The sequence below is a fragment of the Hemitrygon akajei genome, chromosome 2, assembly GCF_048418815.1.
Source record: "Hemitrygon akajei chromosome 2, sHemAka1.3, whole genome shotgun sequence".
Lineage (NCBI taxonomy): Eukaryota > Metazoa > Chordata > Chondrichthyes > Myliobatiformes > Dasyatidae > Hemitrygon > Hemitrygon akajei.
The window spans coordinates 78,841,554-78,863,071 of record NC_133125.1 but is presented as its reverse complement, the minus strand read 5'-3'; the positions used below and the strand labels follow the sequence as shown (position 1 = coordinate 78,863,071).

Below are 21,518 nucleotides of genomic sequence, written 5' to 3'. Positions count from 1 at the left end.
GGAGACGGTGAGGGAGAGTGTACACAAGCAGGTATAGGGAGATGGTGAGGGAGAGGGGACACAAGCAGATATAGGGAGACGGTGAGGGAGACCACAAACATGTATAGTTAGATGGTGAAGGATAGGGTACACAAGCAGGTATAGGGAGATGGTGAGGGAGACCACAAGCAGGTATAGGGAGACGGTGAGGGATAGGGTACACAAGCAGATATAGGGAGATGGTGAGGGAGGCAACAAGCAGGTATAGGGAGATGGTGAGGGAGAGCACAAGCAGGTATAGGGAGAAGGTGAGGGATAGGGTACACAAGCAGGTATAGGGTGACGGTGAGGGATAGGGTACACAAGCAGGTATAGGGAGACGGTGAGGGAGACCGCAAGCACGTATAGGGAGATGGTGAGGATAGGGTACACAAGCAGGTATAGGGAGACGGTGAGGGAGACCGCAAGCACGTATAGGGAGATGATGAGGGAGACCGCAAGCACGTTTAGTTAGATGGTGAGGATAGGGTACACAAGCAGGTATAGGGAGACGGTGAGGGAGAGGGTACACAAGCAGGTATAGGGAGATGGTGAGGGACAGGGTACACAAGCAGGTATAGGGAGATGGTAAGGGATAGGGTACACAAGCAGGAATAGGGAGATGGTGAGGGAGACCACAAGCACGTATAGGGAGATGGTGAGGGATAGGGTACACAAGCACGTATAGGGAGATGGTGAGGGATAGGGTACACAAGCAGGTATAGGGAGATGGTAAGGGATTGGGTAAACAAGCACGTATAGGGAGATGGTAAGGGATAGGGTACACAAGCACGTATAGGGAGATGGTAAGGGATAGGGTACACAAGCACGTATTGGGAGATGGTGAGGGATAGGGTACACAAGCACGTATAGGGAGATGGTAAGGGATTGGGTAAACAAGCATGTATAGGGAGATGGTAAGGGATAGGGTACACAAGCACGTATTGGGAGATGGTGAGGGATAGGGTACACAAGCACGTATAGGGAAATGGTGAGGGATAGGTTACACAAGCAGGTATAGGGAGATGGTAAGGGATAGGGTACACAAGCACGTATAGGGAGACGGTGAGGGAGACTGCAAGCACGCATAGGGAGATGGTGAGGGATAGGGTACACAGGCAGGTATAGGGAGATGGTGAGGGAGACCGCAAGCACGTATAGGGAGATGGTGAGGGAGACCGCAAGCACGTATAGGGAGATGGTGAGGGAGACCGCAAGCACGTATAGGGAGATGGTGAGGGATAGGGTATACAAGCAGGTATAGGGAGATGGTGAGGGATAGGGTACACAAGCAGGTATAGGGAGATGTTGGGAGAGACCACAAGCAGGTATAGGTAGATGGTAAGGGATAGGGTACACAGGCAGGTATAGGGAGACGGTGAGGCAGAGGGTACACAAGCAGATATAGGGAGAAGGTGAGGGAGAGGGTACACAAGCAGATGTAGGGAGACGGTGAGGCAGAGGGTACACAAACAGATATAGGGAGACCACAAGCAGGTATAGGGAGACCACAAGCAGGTATTGGGATATGGTGAGGGATAGGGTACACAAGCAGATATAGGGAGATGGTGAGGGAGACCACAAGCAGGTATAGGGAGACGGTGAGGGATAGGGTACACAAGCAGATATAGGAAGACGGTGGGGCAGAGGGTACACAATCAGGTACAGGGAGACAGTGAGGGAGACCACAAGCAGGTATAGGGAGACGGTGAGGGAGACCACAAGCAGGTATACGGAGACCACAAGCAGGTATAGAGAGACCACAAGCAGGTATAGGGAGACAGTGAGGGAGACCACAAGCAGGTATAGGGAGACCACAAGCAGGTATAAGGAGACGGTGATGGAGACCACAAGCAGGTATAGGGAGACCACAATCAGGTATAGGAAGACCACAAGCAGGTATAGGGAGACGGTGATGGAGACCACAAGCAGGTATAGGGAGACCACAAGCAGGTATAGGAAGACCACAAGCAGGTATAGGGAGACGGTGATGGAGACCACAAGCAGGTATAGGCAGACCACAAGCAGGTATAGGGAGATGGTGAGGGAGACCACAAGCAGGTATAGGGAGATGGTGAAGGATAGGGTACACAAGCAGATATAGGGAGACAGTACACAAGCAGGTATAGGGAGATGGTGAGGGAGACCACAAGCAGGTATAGGGAGACAGTACACAAGCACGAATAGGGAGACAGTGAGGGAGACCACAAGCAGGTATAGGGAGAAGGTGAGGGAGAGGGAACACAAGCAGATATAGGGAGACCACAAGCAGGTATAGGGAGACGGTGAGGGATAGGGTACACAAGCAGGTATAGGGAGACGGTGAGGGAGAGGGTACACAAGCAGGTATAGGGAGACGGTGAGGGAGAGGGTACACAAGCAGGTATAGGGAGAAGGTGAGGGAGAGGAACACAAGCAGATATAGGGAGACAGTGAGGCAGAGGGTACACAAGCAGATATAGGGAGACCACAAGCAGGTATAGGGAAACGGTGAGGGATAAGGTACACAAGCAGGTATAGGGAGACGGTGAGGGAGAGGGTACACAAGCAGGTATAGGGAGACGGTGAGGGAGAGGGTACACAAGCAGGTATAGGGAGAAGGTGAGGGAGAGGGTACACAAGCAGGTATAGGGAGATGGTAAGGGATAGGGTACACAAGCAGGTATAGGGAGATGGTGAGGGAGAGGGTACACAAGCAGGTATAGGGAGAAGGTGAGGGATAGGGTACACAAGCACGTATAGGGAGAAGGTGAGGGATAGGGTACACAAGCAGGTACAGGGAGAAGGTGAGGGAGAGGGTACACAAGCAGGTAAAGGGAGACAGTGAGGGAGAGTGTACACAAGCAGGTACAGGGAGACGGTGAGTGAGAGGGTACACAAGCAGATATAGGGAGACGGAGAGGCAGAGGGTACACAAGCAGATATAGGGAGACGGTGAGGGAGACAACAAGCAGGTATAGGGAGTCCACAAGCAGGTATAGTTAGATGGTGAAGGATAGGGTACACAAGCAGATATAGGGAGATGGTGAGGGAGGCAACAAGCAGGTATAGGGAGATGGTGAGGGAGACCACAAGCAGGTATAGGGAGACGGTCAGGGATAGGGTACACAAGCAGGTATAGGGAGACGGTGAGGGATAGGGTACACAATCAGATATAGGGAGATGGTGAGGGAGGCAACAAGCAGGTATAGGGAGACGGTGAGGGAGACCACAAGCAGGTATAGGGAGACGGTCAGGGATAGGGTACACAAGCAGGTATAGGGAGACGGTGAGGGATAGGGTACACAATCAGATATAGGGAGATGGTGAGGGAGGCAACAAGCAGGTATAGGGAGACAGTGAGGGAGACCACAAGCAGGTATAGGGAGACGGTGAGGGAGAGGGTACACAAGCAGGTATAGGGAGACCACAAGCAGGTATAGGGAGACGGTGAGGGAGAGGGTACACAAGCAGGTATAGGGAGACGGTGAGGCAGAGGGTACGCAAGCAGATATAGGGAGACGGTGAGGGAGAGGGTACACAAGCAGGTATAGGGTGAATGTGAGGGAGAGGGTACACAAGCAGGTATAGGGAGAAGGTGAGGGATAGGGTACACAAGCACGTATAGGGAGAAGGTGAGGGATAGGGTACACAAGCAGGTACAGGGATAAGGTGAGGGAGAGGGTACACAAGCAGGTATAGGGAGACGGTGAGGGAGAGTGTACACAAGCAGGTACAGGGAGACGGGGAGGGAGAGGGTACACAAGCAGGTATAGGGAGAAGGTGAGGGAGAGGGTACACAAGCAAGTATAGGGAGAAGGTGAGGGAGAGGGTACACAAGCAGGTATAGGGAGTCGGTGAGCTAGATGGTACTCAAGCAGGTATAGGGAGAAGGTGAGTGAGAGGGTACACAATCAGGTATAGGGAGTCGGTGAGGGATAGGGTACACCAGCAAGTATAGGGAGAAGGTGAGGGAGATGGTACACAAGCAGGTATAGGGAGTCGGTGAGGGATAGGGTACACAAGCAGGTACAGGGAGACGGTGAGGGAGACCACAAACAGGTATAGGGAGACGGTGAGGGAGACTACAAGCAGGTATAGGGAGACGGTGAGGGATAGGGTACACAAGCAGGTATAGGGAGATGGTGAGGGATAGGGTACACAAGCAGATATAGGGAGATGGTGAGGGATAGGGTACACAAGCAGATATAGGGAGATGGTGATGGAGACCACTCGCAGGTACAGGGAGATGGTGAGGAATAGGGTACACAAGCAGGTATAGGGAGACGGTGAGGGAGAGTGTACTCAAGCAGGTATAGCGAGAAGGTGAGGGAGAGTGTACTCAAACAGGTATAGGGAGATGGTGCGGGATAGGGTACACAAGCAGGTATAGGGAGACGGTGAGGGAGAGGGTACACAAGCAGGCATAGGGAGACTGTGAGGGAGAGTGTACACAACCAGATATAGGGAGACGGTGAGGGAGACCACAAGCAGGTATAGGGAGACAGTGAGGGAGAGGGTACACAAGCAGGTATAGGGAGACGGTGAGTGAGTGTGTACACAACCAGATATAGGGAGACGGTGAGGGAGACCACAAGCAGGTATAGGGAGACGGTGAGGGAGAGGGTACACAAGCAGATATAAGGAGACGGTGAGGGAGACCACAAGCAGATATAGGGAGACGGTGAGGGAGAGTGTACACAAGCATGTATAGGGAGACGGTGAGGGAGACCACAAGCAGGTATCGGGAGACGGTACACAAGCAAGTTGAGCACTTGTTCCTGCTTGCAAGAGTATTTATTTCATTTATTTAGAGATACAGTTTGCAATGGGCCCTTCCGGCCCCTCGAGCCGTGCTGCCCAGCTACCCCGATTTAACCCCAACCTAATCACAGGACAATTTACAATAACCAATTAACCTACCAATCGGTACATCTTTGGACCATGGGAGGAAACGGAGCACATGGAGAAAAACCACGCAATCCACAAGGTTTATGCACAGTCTCCTTACCAAGGACACTGGGATGGAACTTTGACCTGTACTTGCTTTGTGCTAACCGTTACACTACTAGAAGTGAATATATGGCAGGAGGGATCTCTAGTGTCTTATTTGTTGTTCCAATTTCCAGCATCTGCAGTTTCTTTTGCTTTTTAGAAAACTCATTGTCTCTATGAGGGATGGAGGTGTATAGGGACTGGACATCCATAGTGAAAATGAAGTGATCAGAGCCAGGGAACGTCAAGTCATTAAAAAGACCAAGAGCATGTGAAGTGTCCTGGATGTAGGTGCAAAGGGACAGAACCAGAGGGGACAAAACACAGTTGCAGTATGCAGATACAAGTTTGGTGGGGCAGGAACAAGCAGAAACAATAGGTCTAGCTGGACAGGCAGGTTTATGCATCTGGAGTAGGAGGTAGAAATGGGAGGTGCACGGTAAGGGAACTGCAAGTTAGGTGGCAGTGAGTAGGATTTCCCCAGAGGTCATTGGGGAATTTGTGAAGCTGACCAGCAGCAAGACCAAATTTATGCTTTCAATACCTATTTGAGAAACATCAGAAGCATTGTTATTCAGAGTCTTTCCAATTGATTTGAGTTTTGAAGCAGTGTGGGAGATCGGTGAGTCTGAGCTGGGTGGGGACTGGTCCCTCTCATCAGAGCTGACCTCCAGTGTTTGCTCGGTGGATGACAAGCTGAATTGCGTTTTCTGCGGCTGCACTAGTGTGAGATGAGAAACTGCTGAGTTCTTGTTCTTGCAGAAATATGGCTCCCGGACAACATCCTATGCCTCTTGGGGTCTTGTGCTATACATTCTTTTTGTGAGTGTATGTTTTCCTAATATTGTAACTATATGTGGCTATATATGTTACATGCTGTGTCTGACTGTTCTGCAACTTGGCCCCAAAGGAATGCTGTTTTGTTTGGCTGTATTCGTTGAATGACAATTAAACTTGAACTTTAAAAGAAATACAATGAGAAAAAAAAATCTCTTCAATCTCTTGTGCCTGCTTAATGATTCAATATGATCTTATAATCAGTAGTTCCTTTTCATTATTGCACTAGTCACTCTGGGTAGCTGGCAGTGGTAGCTATTAGTCTTTATTATATAGTACACATTCACTCTGACCAAGTATTTAGTACTTACTAGAATATGTTCAAGATGAAATCATGGTTGAACTTAACCTCATTCACAAGTATCCCAACCTAAATTCCTTGGTGTTGTCATTTTGTAGGCCCTGTCCTGGTCCCAGCACTTAAGTGCAATTATGAAGAATGCACGGCAGCACCTCTACTTCCTTAGACATTTACAAAGATTCAAAATGACATCTAAAACTTTGATGTGTAGCGTAGAGTACATTGCATCACAGCCTGGAATGGAAACACATGCCCTTGAAAGAAAATCCTACAAAAAGTAGTAGACAGGGTCCAGACCATCATGGGTAAAGTCCTCCCACATTGAACACATCTTTACAGAGCATTGTCATAGGAAAGCAGTATCTATCATCAGGGACCACCCAGGTCATGCTCTCTTCTCGCTGCTACCATCAGGAAGGTGGTACAGGAGCCTCAGGACTCACACCACCAGGTTCAGTAACAGTTACTACCCCTCAATCATCAGGCTCTTGAACCAAAGGGGATAACTTCGCTCAATTTCACTTGCCCCATCATTGAAATGTTCCCAGAACCTATGGCAAACAAGAGAAAATCTGCAGATGCTATTGATTTACTTTCAAGATCTCCTCATCTCATATTCTTGATATCTACTGCTTACTTATTTCTCATCATTATTTCTTTCTTTACGGTGTCTACTGCACAGTTGCAAACTCTGACTCCAGCCTGGGCCTTGACTGACAGCACCTCCAGGCTGAGACTTTATGCACTGCCGCTGGAACCCCAGTCTCCCCTTCCCCTACCACAACTCTGCAATCCTGAGCCTCTCAGGTCCCACATCAGACACTCCATCTTCCTCCCATCCACCTTCCCTCAACACCCCAACCCTCCCATCTCCTCAGACACTACCAGCCCCCTTCCCCCCCATCCCATCTCTCATCTGAGCCAGGTTTTCACAATTCCCTCCAACCTTCCCTTCTCTGAGGCAGAATGCTCTGTCCTCAGTAAAAGGCTCACCTTTGTCCCCCAGCCCCCACACCTCAGTGAGATTCGTGCCTGCCATGACCCCGAGCAGCTCTGCCACATCCATCTCAGTGTCTGCTTATTTGGCAAGGATTCTCAGATGGCCAGATGACCCCCTTCTGTACCTCTGCACTGATCCTAACCTCACATTAAATCCACAAATAAGGGGGGTGCTGAGTAGTCTGACGTACTGACCTCTAACTTGATGAGACCCAGTGACAACTCTTAGACACCTCCTTTTACTTACCCCTGAAACAAGACCCCGCTAAGGAGCAACAGACCATTGTCACCCGAACCATCACTGACCTGGGAATCTTCCATCCACTGCCACCAACCTGCACCAGACCCTGTACACCTCCAATCGCCCACCAGCAAGGCCTTACAGATCTTTGCCTCTTTCTTGACAACAGCCCCAACTAGTTCCCCTCCACCATCACTCTCCTCCATCAGGTGGAACTGGTCCTCATTCTCAATAATTTCTCCTTCAACTCCTCCCACTTTCTTCAAATGAAAGGTGTAGCCTTGGACATTTCTATGGGTTCCAGCTATGCCTGACATTTTGTCGGCTACATGGAATAGTCCATGTTCCAAACCTACACTGGTACCACTCCCCAACTTTTCCAACTCTACATTGGTGCAGCTTCCTGAACCCGTGCTGAGCTTATCGACTTCATTACACTTTGCCTTCCACTTTCACCCTGCCCTTACATTTAACTGGTCCATCTCTCACGCCTCCATCCCCTTTCTCGATCTCTCTGTCTCTATCTCTGGAGACAGTCTATCCACCAATATCTTTCAGAAACCCACTGAATCTCAGTTATCTGGACTATACCTCTTCCCACCCCATCACTTGTAAAAATCCCATCCCCCTTCTCTCGGTTCCTCCATCTCCATCACATCTGCTCTCAGGATGAGGCTTTCATTCCAGAGCAAAGGAGATGTCCCTCTTCAAACAAAGGGGCTTTACTTCTTCCACATCAATACTGCTCTCACTAACATCTCTTCCATTTCACGCACATCTGCCCTCAACCCATTCTTCTGCCACAATACCCAGGATAGGGTTGCTCTTGTACTCACCTACTACCCCATTAGCCTCCACAACCACCACATAATTCTCCATATATTCTGCCATCTCCAGTGGGATCCCATCTTTCTCTCCCTTTCACTTTCCACATTCCACTGGAATTGCTGCCTCTGCGACTCCCTTATCCATTCGTCCCTCCCCACTGATCTCCCTCCTGACTTATCCTTGCAAGCAAAACAAGTGCTACACCTGCCCCTACACTTCTTCCCTCACTACCATTCAGGGCCCCAAACAGTCCATCCAACATTTCACCTGTGAGTCCATTGGGGTCATATACTGTACTTAGTGCTCCCGATGTGGCCTCCGTACATCGGTGATACCCAATGTAGATTGGGAGATGGCTTCTCTGAGGACCTATGTTCTATCTGCCAGAAACAGCAGGATTTCCCAGTAGCCGCCCATTTCAATTCCACTTCCCATTCCAACATGTCAGTCCATGGTCTTCTCTTCCGCCGCAATGATGCCACACTCAGGCTGGAGGATCAACACCTTATATTCCATCAAGGTAGCCTCCAACACGATGGATTGAACATCGATTTTGTGAACTTCACGTCATTTCTCCCCTCCCCCCACTTCACCATTCCCCATCCCCATTTCTGTCTCCCACCTTTTCCCTTAGCTGCTTATCACTCCCCTCTGGTGCTCCACCCCCTTCCTTTCTTTCCATAGTTTTTTTACCCTCTCCTATTCTCCCCTCCTCCAGCCCTTTATCTCTTCACCAATCAACTTCCCAGCTCTTTACTTTACTCCTCCAGATTTCACCTGCTTCCCCCCCACCCCCACCATCTTATACTGACTTCCCATCTGCTTTCCAGTTCTGATGAAGGGTCTCGGCCCAAAACCGAGTTTATTCCCTTCCATAGATGCTGCTTGGCCTGTTGAGTTTCTCCAGCATTTTGTGTGCATTGCCTTGGATTTTCAGCACCTGCAGATTTTCTTGTGTTAGTTATTTCTTTCTTTCTTTCTGCATTTGTACAGTTTGTTGTTTTTCGCAATGCACAAGTTGGTGTGGTTTTTCAATGCTTCTATTATGGTTATTACCGAGTATGTCCACAAGTAAATGAATCTCAAGGATGTATATGGTGACATATGTGTACTTATATGTACTTTGAGCTTTATCACTGTGCATATATGTGCTTGTGGTTGACCTCAACATCTTTGATTCTCATGAATTTCACCTACTGCATGAAGATCTGCTTTGTTCTGTCTGGTTGTATTTCAAGCTTACAGAGATTTTCTCTTCAGATTTTCCTGGTGGTGAGACTTCCTCTCTTTGAAGGTCATTTCGTCCAAGTTAGCTGTTGGGAACTTGGATTGACATGGCAGCACTATCTGTCCTTTCTTGAAACATGAGTAGCATTCTGCTGTGTTGGAGGTGAATATCTACAACTGTACTGACAGTAAGGTTTTGTGCTGTTTGCTCGCACAGGTGAGAAGCTTATTTATGATCTGAGCATTCATTGCATGCCAACGAGAAACTTTCATTATGCTTCTGCCTGGTCCCAAAGGAAGTTCACTGGCATTTTTAACTGTACAAGCTCAATCAACAATAAGTCAACAAATTTCAGGATTTCATTTCAATCTGCTCTTCATTCAATTCACAAACACGTATTGTGCATGCGTTAAGAATTCGAAGGAACAATGCCTTTTGATAAATTCACCATATTTGCTCACTGTTTCAACTGCTCTTGGATTCTTTGTGCCATGGTAACAATTTTGATTGGCTATAGTGTGGAATAATCCTACATTTTCCGCATAACTTTTGTAAATGCAACAATCTTCACTGACGTTTGGATTGCTGGAAGTGTAAGCATGTCATATGTATCAGAGCCAGTTACAATAACCTTATTTGATAAAGTGATAAAGTCATTAGGGTATCTAAGGAGAGACTCCTGCGTCTGTGACTGAGAACAAAGGGAGGTAATAAATATGAATGAGATGGATCACCTAGTATCTTATTGGTTGCATAGCATGCATGTATTGAGTGCTTCTGCCACAAACGAGAAAATCTGCAGATGCTGGAAATCAAAGCAACACACACAAAATGCTGGATGAACTCAGCAGGTCGGGCAGCGTCTATGGAAAAGAGTAAGGTCGGCTTTTCGGAACCAAGACCCTCAACAGGACTGGGAAAAAATGAGGAGTCAGAGTAAGGATGTGGGGGAGGGGAGGAAGAAACACAAGGTGATGGGTGAAACCGGGAGGTGGGGTGGGGGGGTGCGAGTGTGTAGTTAGGAAGTTGATTGGTGAAAGAGATATTGGGTTACAGAAGGGGGAATCTGATAGGAGAGGTCAGAGGCCATGGAAGAAATAAAAAGGGGGAGGAGCATCAGAGGGAGGTTAGGGTTATGATCTTATAACCATTTTTCCAGGACAAAGAAGCGGACACTACCCAACCTGCAAAAATGCTTTTACTAAAAGCTCCCACCTGGAAACCACTATAGGGCTAATAAAGCAAAAACTACACCATCTTAAAAGTTTGTTCCACATCCCCCACCCTCTGTCTATCTACTACCCACTTCACTGCACTGCCAACACTTAAACCAGTTGTTGTACACATTTTAAATACCTGCTAGTATTTATGTATATAATGTAAATGTGTATGGTGAATAAAGTTGTTCCTTGATTGTCCCTAGTTCTAGTCTTGTCTACAATACAGAATAGATCTTGAATGATTTCTTTTTAATGTTGATTTGTCTTATCCTTCACAAGTCTCACCTCATAATCAATATCCAGGTAATCAAACTCTCCTTTGGTTCGGAAGTGCTGCGTGTGTTTATCCACAGTGAAGTTCACCTGCTTGTTGTACCGTTCGATTGTAATGGAGTGCCAGTGCTGGTCGTCCAACAAGCTGCCCAGTGTGACCGAGGTGTGACCACTGATGGAATGTAACTTTGTCTCTCCTGAAATATACACAGTTCACTTTGCAGTTATACTGCCTTAATGAAACAACCAAGCATTCTTTTGAAAGGAATTTTTGAAGCCAGACTCTCAGAAATTGAAATCCAGCCGAACTATAAAAATGTAAACTGAAACTGTGAAATCAGTAGCGAACATCTGTCTTTTAAAAAAATCAAATGATAGGCTATTCACCTGAAACATTGAATCTGACAAAGAAAACAGAATCTATTCATTAAATCAACAGGTGTTGAAAAACAATGAGATGTCAACCTGATCATTCTGACTGTACAGACCTTTGAAGGAGCATTTCATTTAGTCCTATTGATCCACTCTTTCCCCAAAGACTTACTTCTGATATCTTTCCATGGTTGGATTCCATTCGTTTTTGCATTTATTATTGATAATACTTATTCCATTCTTAGAGGCAAAGTATTCCTGATCATGATCACTAATGCATGAAAAAACAACTCTGCTTATCTCTCGACAGCTTCTTTTTTGCAGTTTATCTTAACTCTATCCTCTGGCTATAAAAAGTATTCCCAGGGCAAACAGTCCCCTCATTTGCATCATCAAAACCTTTCACAAATCATCAAATCCTCAAGAATCTTTTCTGCCCTGAAAATAACCCTTTCTCTGCTCAGTCCTCAATTCTTAAGTTTCTTATTACTGTTACCGTTCTAGTAAATGTCTTGGTATCTTCCGCTAATCTTTGCTACCTGGCACAGGGTGAAACACAATTCATTAAAGCCTATCCACATTTTTTAATATATCAACCTTGCTTATATGTATGAATTTTCAATAATCATAGTCAACTATCTTGTTGTCTTTTAAAAAGGTTAGTTTTATCTACCGATACTATGTATTGAAAAACTTGGAACAGGGAAGTCTCTAGAGTCCTAAAACCACTTTGCAATTTTACCATTAAGTCAAAATTGTCTCTTCTCATCCTTCTTCTGAAATAAATCACTTCATAATTCATACAAAGTTCCATTTATTTTATTCGGAACCTACTTTCTCCAAGATTTTTCTAAATACATAGTTGATTGTTAACTATTTCTGCATTCAATCCATTCCCACCAAAATGCCAAAAATCCAGCCAAGCTTCCAGTGCTATGATCCTAAATGTTTGCCTTCCATTGGCCTTTGATATTATGTCCTCCTCCAAACAATTCCACCCTTGCACCTTCAGAGTTTGGTAAAAACCTCCCCATCACCCGCTTAAGATTGTTAAACATATTTTCACTTATCATGTCTACTCTCCCCATAATCCACTTTCCCAAGTTGTTACTTACTTCACAAAAAACATTCTACAACTGAGCTCATCACTATCTAGATGACATAACGCATTTATTCATCTATGATATACTGACAGCAGCCCCCTTAAACATAATCTCCACCATCAGAAAGGATCCTTGGTCCCCCATCATCTACAACGTTCTTCTCCAAGTCACACACCATACTGATTTTGAAATAAATCCCTGTTCCCTCATCATTACCCATTTAACAAGGTGCTGCAGTAGCAAATTACAGCCTGAAGCATCAGTATTTGGAATTTAATCCTAGCGTCTCTGTGATGGGTCTCTGTACTAGAATGCGTCTGTTTTCTCCAAGTACTCTGGTTTCCTCCCATGGTCCAAAGACATACCATGTAGAGTTTCTGGACATTTGCAAATTGTCCCGTGATTTGTTCGGACATGATTCTTAATGGGGGGGAGCACCAACCCCCCCAAGGAGGGTGGTTATGTGTCTTCAGGGGGTGTTAGGGGAAAAAAAGTCTTGGGGGGGGAAGGGATTGAAGATTCTTAGGCATGGCAGTAAATGGCACCCTAACTTGAGGCATGAGGTCCAAAAAAAAGGATGAGGTACTGGAACACGGGAAGAACCATAGCTCTGCAGGTGGTGAGCACTCATCTTCACAACTCATCTGAAACTCGACAACCTCATCCATCCTTACCAACCAATGGACATTACTGGTGATCCATAAATTAGCAACCAGGGTACCCAACAGTTCCCCTTGACTTGCAGCATGGAACAAGTTCATGCAAGATAACAATTGGTAACTTTCTCTGCAGATCTATGGAAAACAGGTCGCGCAATGATATTGCACTGCCTGGAACCAAATGGTGAAATTGAGCCAACCTGCTGACCCCAAAGATTCCTCTTGAGATGTGCAAAGTGATCTTGGCTTCATATATGTGGTTAAGTACCATCTTTGGGGTTGAGCCCTTACATGATTGGTCAATCTTGCTAACTCGTTCTAAAGGTATCTTGCTGAACACGAGCTCTATCACAACTAAGATTCAGATCCCAAACTGAATCCTTGTCAAAGTAATTTTCGCTGTTGTGATCGTCTTATCTTTGCCTTGCCATTCCTTTGCGTGCACTAACATCATTTCATCTGTGTCAACTCACTGCCGTCGCAAACATTTGATAAGTTTTCCCAGTTTGTGTTAATGTTTTTATTTTAATTTAGCCCCATTAATGGTGGATAAATACCTATGTTGTGATCTCTACAAGGCTGAAGGTAAGCCTTGAATTCTAATCCTGCTAAGAAACAGAAACTACAAAAAATGTGTGAGTACAATGCTACATACCTGGAGTATGGTTTTATTCTGTTTCCGTCAGATCAGCAACACCCCATGTGTCTTATTTCTAATACTGTACTGTCTAATGAAGCCATGAAATCAAGATTGCAATAACAGACACCCTGAAAAGGTTACTTATGGTATTACTTAGTTCCAGAAGTTGAAACGAGCTTTTGAAAAGCATTGCACACTGAAGTCATTTGCCAAAAAAGCTAACAATGATCTTGTTAGTGGTCTCATTGCTCCTTATAACATTTACAAGCTGATAGCAAAGTGGGAAAATTTTTATACAATTGTGAAAGATTAATAATGCCTGCTACATCAGAAGTGCTCACCACTGTTCTCAAAATGGATACCAGTATTTTACAATCAATTCCTCTAACCAATAACTCTGTAGCTCATCGTATTGATGAGGTGAGTGAAGACATTGGGAAAATAATGTTTTCACTGTTTCCCTACATGACATTCTCTTTCACAGACAATGACTTGCAAGAGCACTGCTTTACCTGCAGTCACTGAAGAAGGATTTTTCAGAATTGATTCAAGTACTTGAACAATCTCGAAATTTCGGGCTGGGTAATTAATTCATTTCTTTCCGAGGGGAAAGAACAGGAAGAGAGCTTACAAGAAGAAATTATTGAAATTCAGAATGAAAAAGCAGCAAAAATGTTTTTCAAAAATACCAGCTTTTGTGGTATGTGGCTGCAGTGTCATACAAAGTTTCCTGGTCTTTGGAGAAGAGCCAAACTGCTCTTCATTGCATTTCCATCCTCCTACCTTGTTGAAAGAGACTTCAGTGCAGTGAACCACATACATACAAAAAAACAGAAACCATTTGGACATTGTTATGTGTGGGGACCTAAAGCTTTCACTGTCACAACTTGAACCAGATATTTCAACTCTTGCTAAAAACCATCAAGCTGACGGGACACATTGATATCGAAGCTGCTGTACAATGCATGGGTACTGTGTAAGTTAGGTTTAAAGACAAATAAAAATTTAAAGCAGAATCAATTTTCTCATGTTAACATATGGTAGACATTTTTACACTACAGGTTTTTGGAAAGTATATTGTGGCTAAGAGGGGCATTGACAAGTATGAAGGTGCTTTAGGCTGAAAAAGGTTGGGAAACACTAGGTTAGGGTTAAATCAGGGTTGTTGGGGATTGCTGTGTGATGCAGCTCATAGGGCCCAAAGGGTCTATTCTGCTCTATATCCCTTAGTATTTAAAAATAATTCTCCAAAACCCATCCCGAGAACACAGTGGGACTCACTTCCACAGAACACCTGAAATACTTCAACAGGGCACGATCTGCAATGGTAAGTAAGAGGGGTCAAGGTATGATGACCATGATAGTGACGATCTCTTAAAAGAAGAAAAAAATAAACAAATAAAATAGATTTATTGTCTCTGATTATGGTTTACAAAAGCACTAAAATTTATCAAAGATATTTAAAAAAATAATCTTCATCACGTATATTCTCAGTGCCTTCCTCCTTTATATCACTTGTCATTGTGCTCTCTTCTCCTGATGTCAATCTCACTGCCCTGACTTTTGAGTGGTTCCACTTTTTTCCATCTAATTTGGAGCAATTCAACAGAGGCTGTCCTTCCCATTCAGATGGTGTTCATTAAGGTTCTCTTCAATGTTCACCCTTTCCTATTGCCTAACTTATGTTGCCTGGCAGAATTACCTGGAACAGCACAGTGGTTAACTTTTCTGTTTCAATACTTACCCAAATTGATGTGTAGTAAGAGTTTGCCTTTTTTCAGCTCCAGAGTGATGTAATCTCCCCGCTGCCCCTCTCCATGCAACATTACTCCATCACTCTGCATTGTTTTGAATGTCAAAGAGACAATGTCTTTGATTGTGCTCATGCTCTTCTGGTTAAACCTATAAAGCAGTGTGCTTCTTCCATCAAAGTCGGCGACATCAGATTCTATAGATAGAGGGGAAAAAAATATCAATGTGAAATTTCCACCTTTGTGTTGATCCCTCCTGCCCAGTGCTGGCAGTGGGAAGAAGGCATGGTCTGGATGGTGGGGGTCTTTGATGTTGGATGGTAGGTAAACCTAATCAATGGTGTGGAGGGCTTTTCCTGTGATGGACTGGGTCTACCCAACTCTTTCTATAGTATTTCCCATTACTGAGCCTTGGTGTTTCCATACCAACTCATTATGCAACCAGTTATGATACGCTCCACTGTGCATCTACAGAAATTTGTCAAAGGTTTTGATAGCATGCCAAATCTGTGCAAACTTCTAACAAAGTTGTGCCTTCTTTGTCATTACACTTATGTGCTGGTTCCAGGACAGATCCCTAGATAAGTTAAAATCAAGGAATTTAAAGCCACCAACCTTCTCCACCTCCATTCCTATCATGAGGACTGGCTCATAGGCCTTTGGCTGCTTTCGCCTGTAGTCAATGATCAGCTCTTTGGTTCTGCTGCTGTTGAGCGAGAGATTGTAATTATGGCACCACTCAGTCTGATTTTCACTCTCCCTCCTCTATACTTCATGATAAAGGTGAAATAGAAGGGTCAAATTTATAATACAAGTGGTGTCAGTGGACTTCAGAAGTGCTGCAGAAACCCAAATGAAAACCTTTAAGCTAAGAGATACAGTGAGTAATAGGTCCTTCTGACCCTCTGAGTTGTGCTGCCAGAAACCTCCAATTGAACCCCGGCCTAATTACTACACAACTTACAATGACCAATTTACCTACTAACCAGTATGGGAAGAAACTAGAGGATCCAGAGAAAATTCATGCACTCCACGGAGAGGATGTACAAACTCCTTAAAGAGGGTGCCAGGACTGAACTTCAAAATCCGGTGCCCTGAGGTATAATTACATTGTGCTACTGCTATGCTACCATGGCAATGATTGATGAGGTCTTGCATATAGTGATTCAAAAATACTCATTTGAGCTAGTTTCACTCACAAATAAGTGTGAACTTAACTCTACTTATAATATAAAAACAGTTTACAAATCTAAGAAAGCATTAATGTCATTACAAGAAACACCACAGTTGCCCTCCTCTCATTTCAGGAAGTTACTATGTGGTGCTTTGATGTCAAACTGAAGACATTTCTAGAAAATATCCCTGGTCTGTCCATCTGAGCACACAGTATATTAACCAAAGTGATTTGCATACTGCCTCAAAATTCAACGACTCTAATGATAGAATCCAGGGATTTACCACTTCAACTTAGGGTAGAATATCCAATAAAAGAGGCACATGATGTAAGATAGTGGTCACCAACCCGTCGATCGCGATCGACTGGTCGATCTCTGAGACTTTCCCAATAGATCCCGAAAAAAAAAGAAAAATCAATACACAAATACTGTTGAGAGATTGTTTCTGTGTTGCGGGGTTTTAGTTCCGTTCTTTCTGCCCAGTGCGCATGCGTGTAGCTCTCCCGCACTACACAGTGTACTTCAGTGGTCCCCAATCACCGAGCTGCGATGAAATGATATGAGTCAGCTGCACCTTTCCGCATTCCTTGTCACGGCCACTGTTGAACTTGAACGCATGCGAGGTCATCAGTCGCCTAAACACAATGAGACCCATGCGCGGCCGGCGAGAAGTGCTGTTGCTACCGGCCTGGAGCACGGATAGATGGGCGCTGCCTCTAAACCTGTTTAGCACACCGAATGTTCGTGGGGAACCCGGTGCTAAAATATTCGCAGATAATCTAATTCGGGCTCACGGTTTTGTAAGTAGCAGAGCAGCTACCTCACTGTGATCTACTGAAACAAACTTTTGTCAGCCAATAGATCCTGCAAGGGGGGGGGGGGGGGCGGGCACAGGCCTGTCGCTCTCCTCGCTTGGTCAGTCGGTCTCTCCGGACCGCAACCGCCCCGGCCCCGGTATGGGAACCATTGGCCCTGACCTTGTCCTCTCATCCCACCCATGACCAGCCGCACCTCCCCAGGGCATCTGGCAGCGGGTGGGCAGAGGCTGGAGCTCGGGCCGGGAGGCTGTTTAATGAGGCAATGAAGCCCTCAAAACTGCTTCGGTACCCTGAGTCCAAGCACCTTGCACTTATAGACGAACCCCACTGAGTCCCCGCAAGGACATTGACCCACTGCAATTTGCCTATCATCACAACAGGTCTATGGCATACGCAATCTCAATGGCTTTTTACATGGCCTTAGATCACCAGGACAATACAAACACCTGTGTCAGGATGCTGTTCATTGACTGTAGCTCAGCATTTAACATCATCGTTCCCACAGTCCTGATCAATAAGCTACAGAACCTGGGCCTCTGTACCTCCCTGTGCAAGTGGATCCTCGACTTCCTAACCAGAAGACCACAATCTGTGGAGATTGGTCAAAATATCTCCTCCTCGCTGATGATCAACACTGGCACACCTCAGAGGTGTGTGCTTAGCCCACTGCTCTAGTCCCTCTATACCCATGACTGTGTGGCTAGGTACAGCTCAAATGCCATCTATAAATTTGCTGATGATATAGCCATTGTTGGTAGAATCTCAGATGGAAATGAGAAGGCTAACATGAGTAAAATATACCAGCTCGCTGAGTGGTGTTGCAGCAACAACCTTGCACTCAATAAGAGAAAGGAGCTGATTGTGGACCTCAGGAAGGCTAAGACAAGGAAACACAAACCAATCTTCATAGAGGGGTCAGAAATGGAGAGAGTGAGCAATTTCAAGTTCCTGGGTCTCAAGATTTCTGAGGATCTAACCTGGTCCCAAAATATCAATGCAGCTAAAAAGAAGGCAAGATAGTGGCTATATTTCATAAGGACTTTGAAGAGCTTTGGTTTGTGGCTGAAAACACCTGGAAACTTCTCTAGATGTACTGTGGAGAGCATTCTGACAGGCTGCCTCACTGTCTGGTATGGGGGGCTACTGCACAGGACCGAAAGAAGCTACAAAAAGTTATAAAATTAGACAGCTCCATCTTGGATACTGCCTCAATAGTATTTCAGACATCTTCAAGGAGCAGTGCTACAGAAAGGTAACATCCATTATTAAGGACCTCCAGCACCCAGAACATGCCCTTTTCTCACTGTTACCATCAAGTAGGAGGTACAGAAGCCTGAAGGCACTGTGGTGGTGAAAATTCTGCATTTGCCGCTCCTCTTTGATGTCTGCTAAAAGCCCTTTGTAGCACTTGACTTACTGTCAAGTCTGTTAACACCTCACTTCTGCAAAGCAATGTTCTTACGGGAACTGCAACATATTTAGACTAATTATCAACCGCAGTCTGGAGCTTCTGCTTCAAGGCTAAGTGCAGCCTGTTCCAGCTACAACCGCAGACTAGACATAGCATAAGATATAATCATCTCTCTGTATGACAAGCTATCTATCTCTCTGTATAAAAGGTCAACTCGTATATGCGTCTGGTCAGAGTCAGCCTCTCCATCGTGAGGGTTGGCTCTCCATGATCATCACGACAATAAAGGTTCTAACTGCGAACTGAGCCCAGAGAGTCTCTGTCTCTTTTATTTCAAGTAAAGTGTTAAACTCTACTACAACAGTTTTGGCATAGTCAGCAGGATCCCAACAACGGGATTCGGACAAAGTAAGCAGAGTAGATTCTGCAGGGGAGGTAAAAAATTCCCCCTGTCCCGGGCTCCAGCCCCAGGAGAGTCCGGGTGAGTACGGCCGGGGGCCGCACAAGAAGACACAAGTTTAATTAAATTTGACTTGGGCTCTGGTCGAGACGGAACCTTAGGTGAGCGCTCTGTTTGTCTGTCTGTGTCTGTCGGTCTTAAGTGTATAGTATTTGTATAAGATTGATTTGCAGTTACCATGGGACAGAAGAACAGCTCGGGTAGAGTGTCAGAGAAAGACGCTCCCAGTCAAAGGAACAAAAGGGGACATGAATCAAAGACTACGATAAAGGTAGGAGATAGTGATCCAAAACTGTCGGGGGTCTTAACTAATGAGCCCTATCCGAGACCTGGATCACCAGTGGATATAGTTTACTGTGAGACTCAGGTAGGTAGTTATGTGATCCCCTTTTGTCCCAATCTATACGGGTGGTATCGGGATCAATGTTTGGATGAAGGAGAGTGACCTTATAATGGGACTCTTAAACCCCATGTTATCGAAGCATATTGGAATGATGTTAAGGCGGGAAATGATGACCCCGATTGGGATTCACCATACGTCTTGAGCTGTTTTCCCGTATGGAAAAGAATTGGAGAAAAATATAATCCGCTCATTACGGCGAAAAAATTGGGACCCCCGATGTTATCCATAGGTCCCATAAAACAATCGACCGCCTTCTCACCAAATCTAATCATGGGTGCATTCCCCCAATTGGAGAGATCCAGTGCGTCCCATGGGGACCCTTGGCAAGAACCTATTGAATATGTGTTAGCCCTTTGACAAAATCCGCCTCCGTATGCAGAAGGTGGGCGACAACAGGAAGGGCAAGGGGAAGTGGCTCAGGCAGACAGTATGGGGGGAGCTAGGGGACCGGGAATGACTCTCTGTTCCGGACACGAATTGTCCCCGGTAGAGCGAGGCCCCCGGGTCGATGTACAGAGCGATCAATTCGAGGTCAGTTCCTCTACTGCCCCTCAATTTCCCCGCATAATGGTTGGAACCGCACCGATTCTACATCCTTGGACCCCAGGCGAAGCATGGGACATGATTTCTAACGCCCCAAACCCCCTTAAGAAACCCGCTGCTTTCCTAAATTGGCTTGAACAGACCTGTATTATTTACGACCCTCTGCCTGCTGATGTAAAACTGCTTTTACAAGCTGCCTACGGAACATTGTGGGCTACCATGAGAGATCGGTTTGCCATCCTCCTGGGTGAGAGAGGAATATGGAGAACCGATGACACCCAGGACGGAAACGAGAGTAGGGATACCTGGCTACGGGGCAGAGGGAGAGAAGCGGTAATGCAGAGTGCTCAGCAACACGGGACTTCTCCGAGGTCACTAGATGTCTGTAAAAAAGAGGGGAATCGGTACCCGAGTTCATTGCCCGTTTTAGAGAGACCTGGGATGAGTGGGCAGGGATTCCCCTGAATGCTAATCACCAGTTAGCAGTACAAACCCTGCTTAATTGTTTGGAATCTGGCTATGCCCAAACCTATAAACTGAAAGTACTAGACTGGCAGAATAAACCGTGGACCAACGTAATCACGACCCTGATCAATATGGATAGGGCAGGCCTTTTCCCTGCTCCCAGAATGAAACAGATGCATCGGGACCGACCCCACCGAAATCCCGATCACTGAACAAAGGAACGCCCCAATTTTAGGGTTCAGTGGGATCGCTCCAACGATGTATGCCGAAGATGCGGCAGGAAGGGTCATTGGGCCCGTGATTGTAAGGTGCCCGAAATCCCGGCTAACGATCCAGCGGCACATAATCCCGTACCTTTACTTTCTCGCAGCCTTTTTGCCCTAGCCCAGCACGGAACTAGGGGTGCCCCGGGAGGGAGACGTGGCAGGCCACTCAAATTCAAGCCTCTTGTAATGAAGATGAGGCGCCCATGATCACACTCCAAGTGGGTGGAGTGGAGGTGGCGGCCTTGATTGACACAGGGGCGACTATGTCCTCCATCCCTCCCTCCGTGGGGATACAGCCCAGTAGAGCGCAAAGATCAACCATCGGAGTTGCAGGAATCCCCCACCGGGAACCTCTATCTACACCCACCCCTATTAAAGAAGGGAATCGAGAAATAGTGGACACTTTCACCATCTCCCCTCTCTTTATTAGGCAGACAAGCGCTTTGTAAACTAGGAGCCACAATTTTCTGCACTAAGGAAGGGGTTTTTCTCGACCTTCCTGCCCCACAGATGTACCAACTGTCGCGCACTCT

At 46.0% G+C, this 21,518-nt stretch overlaps 1 protein-coding gene across 2 annotated transcripts in view; it reads right to left on the bottom strand.

The window, feature by feature from the left end:
- LOC140714284 (contactin-associated protein-like 5) overlaps positions 1–21,518 on the bottom strand; it is a 1,700,882-nt gene that overhangs the window by 1,064,311 nt on the left and 615,053 nt on the right. For both annotated transcript variants that reach the window (XM_073025370.1, XM_073025379.1), the window contains exons 5-6: positions 15,438–15,641; positions 10,932–11,116 (exon numbers count right to left, since the gene is read on the bottom strand). In XM_073025370.1, coding sequence (XP_072881471.1) covers positions 10,932–11,116; positions 15,438–15,641 — 389 coding nt within the window. The remainder of the gene's footprint in view (positions 1–10,931; positions 11,117–15,437; positions 15,642–21,518) is intronic.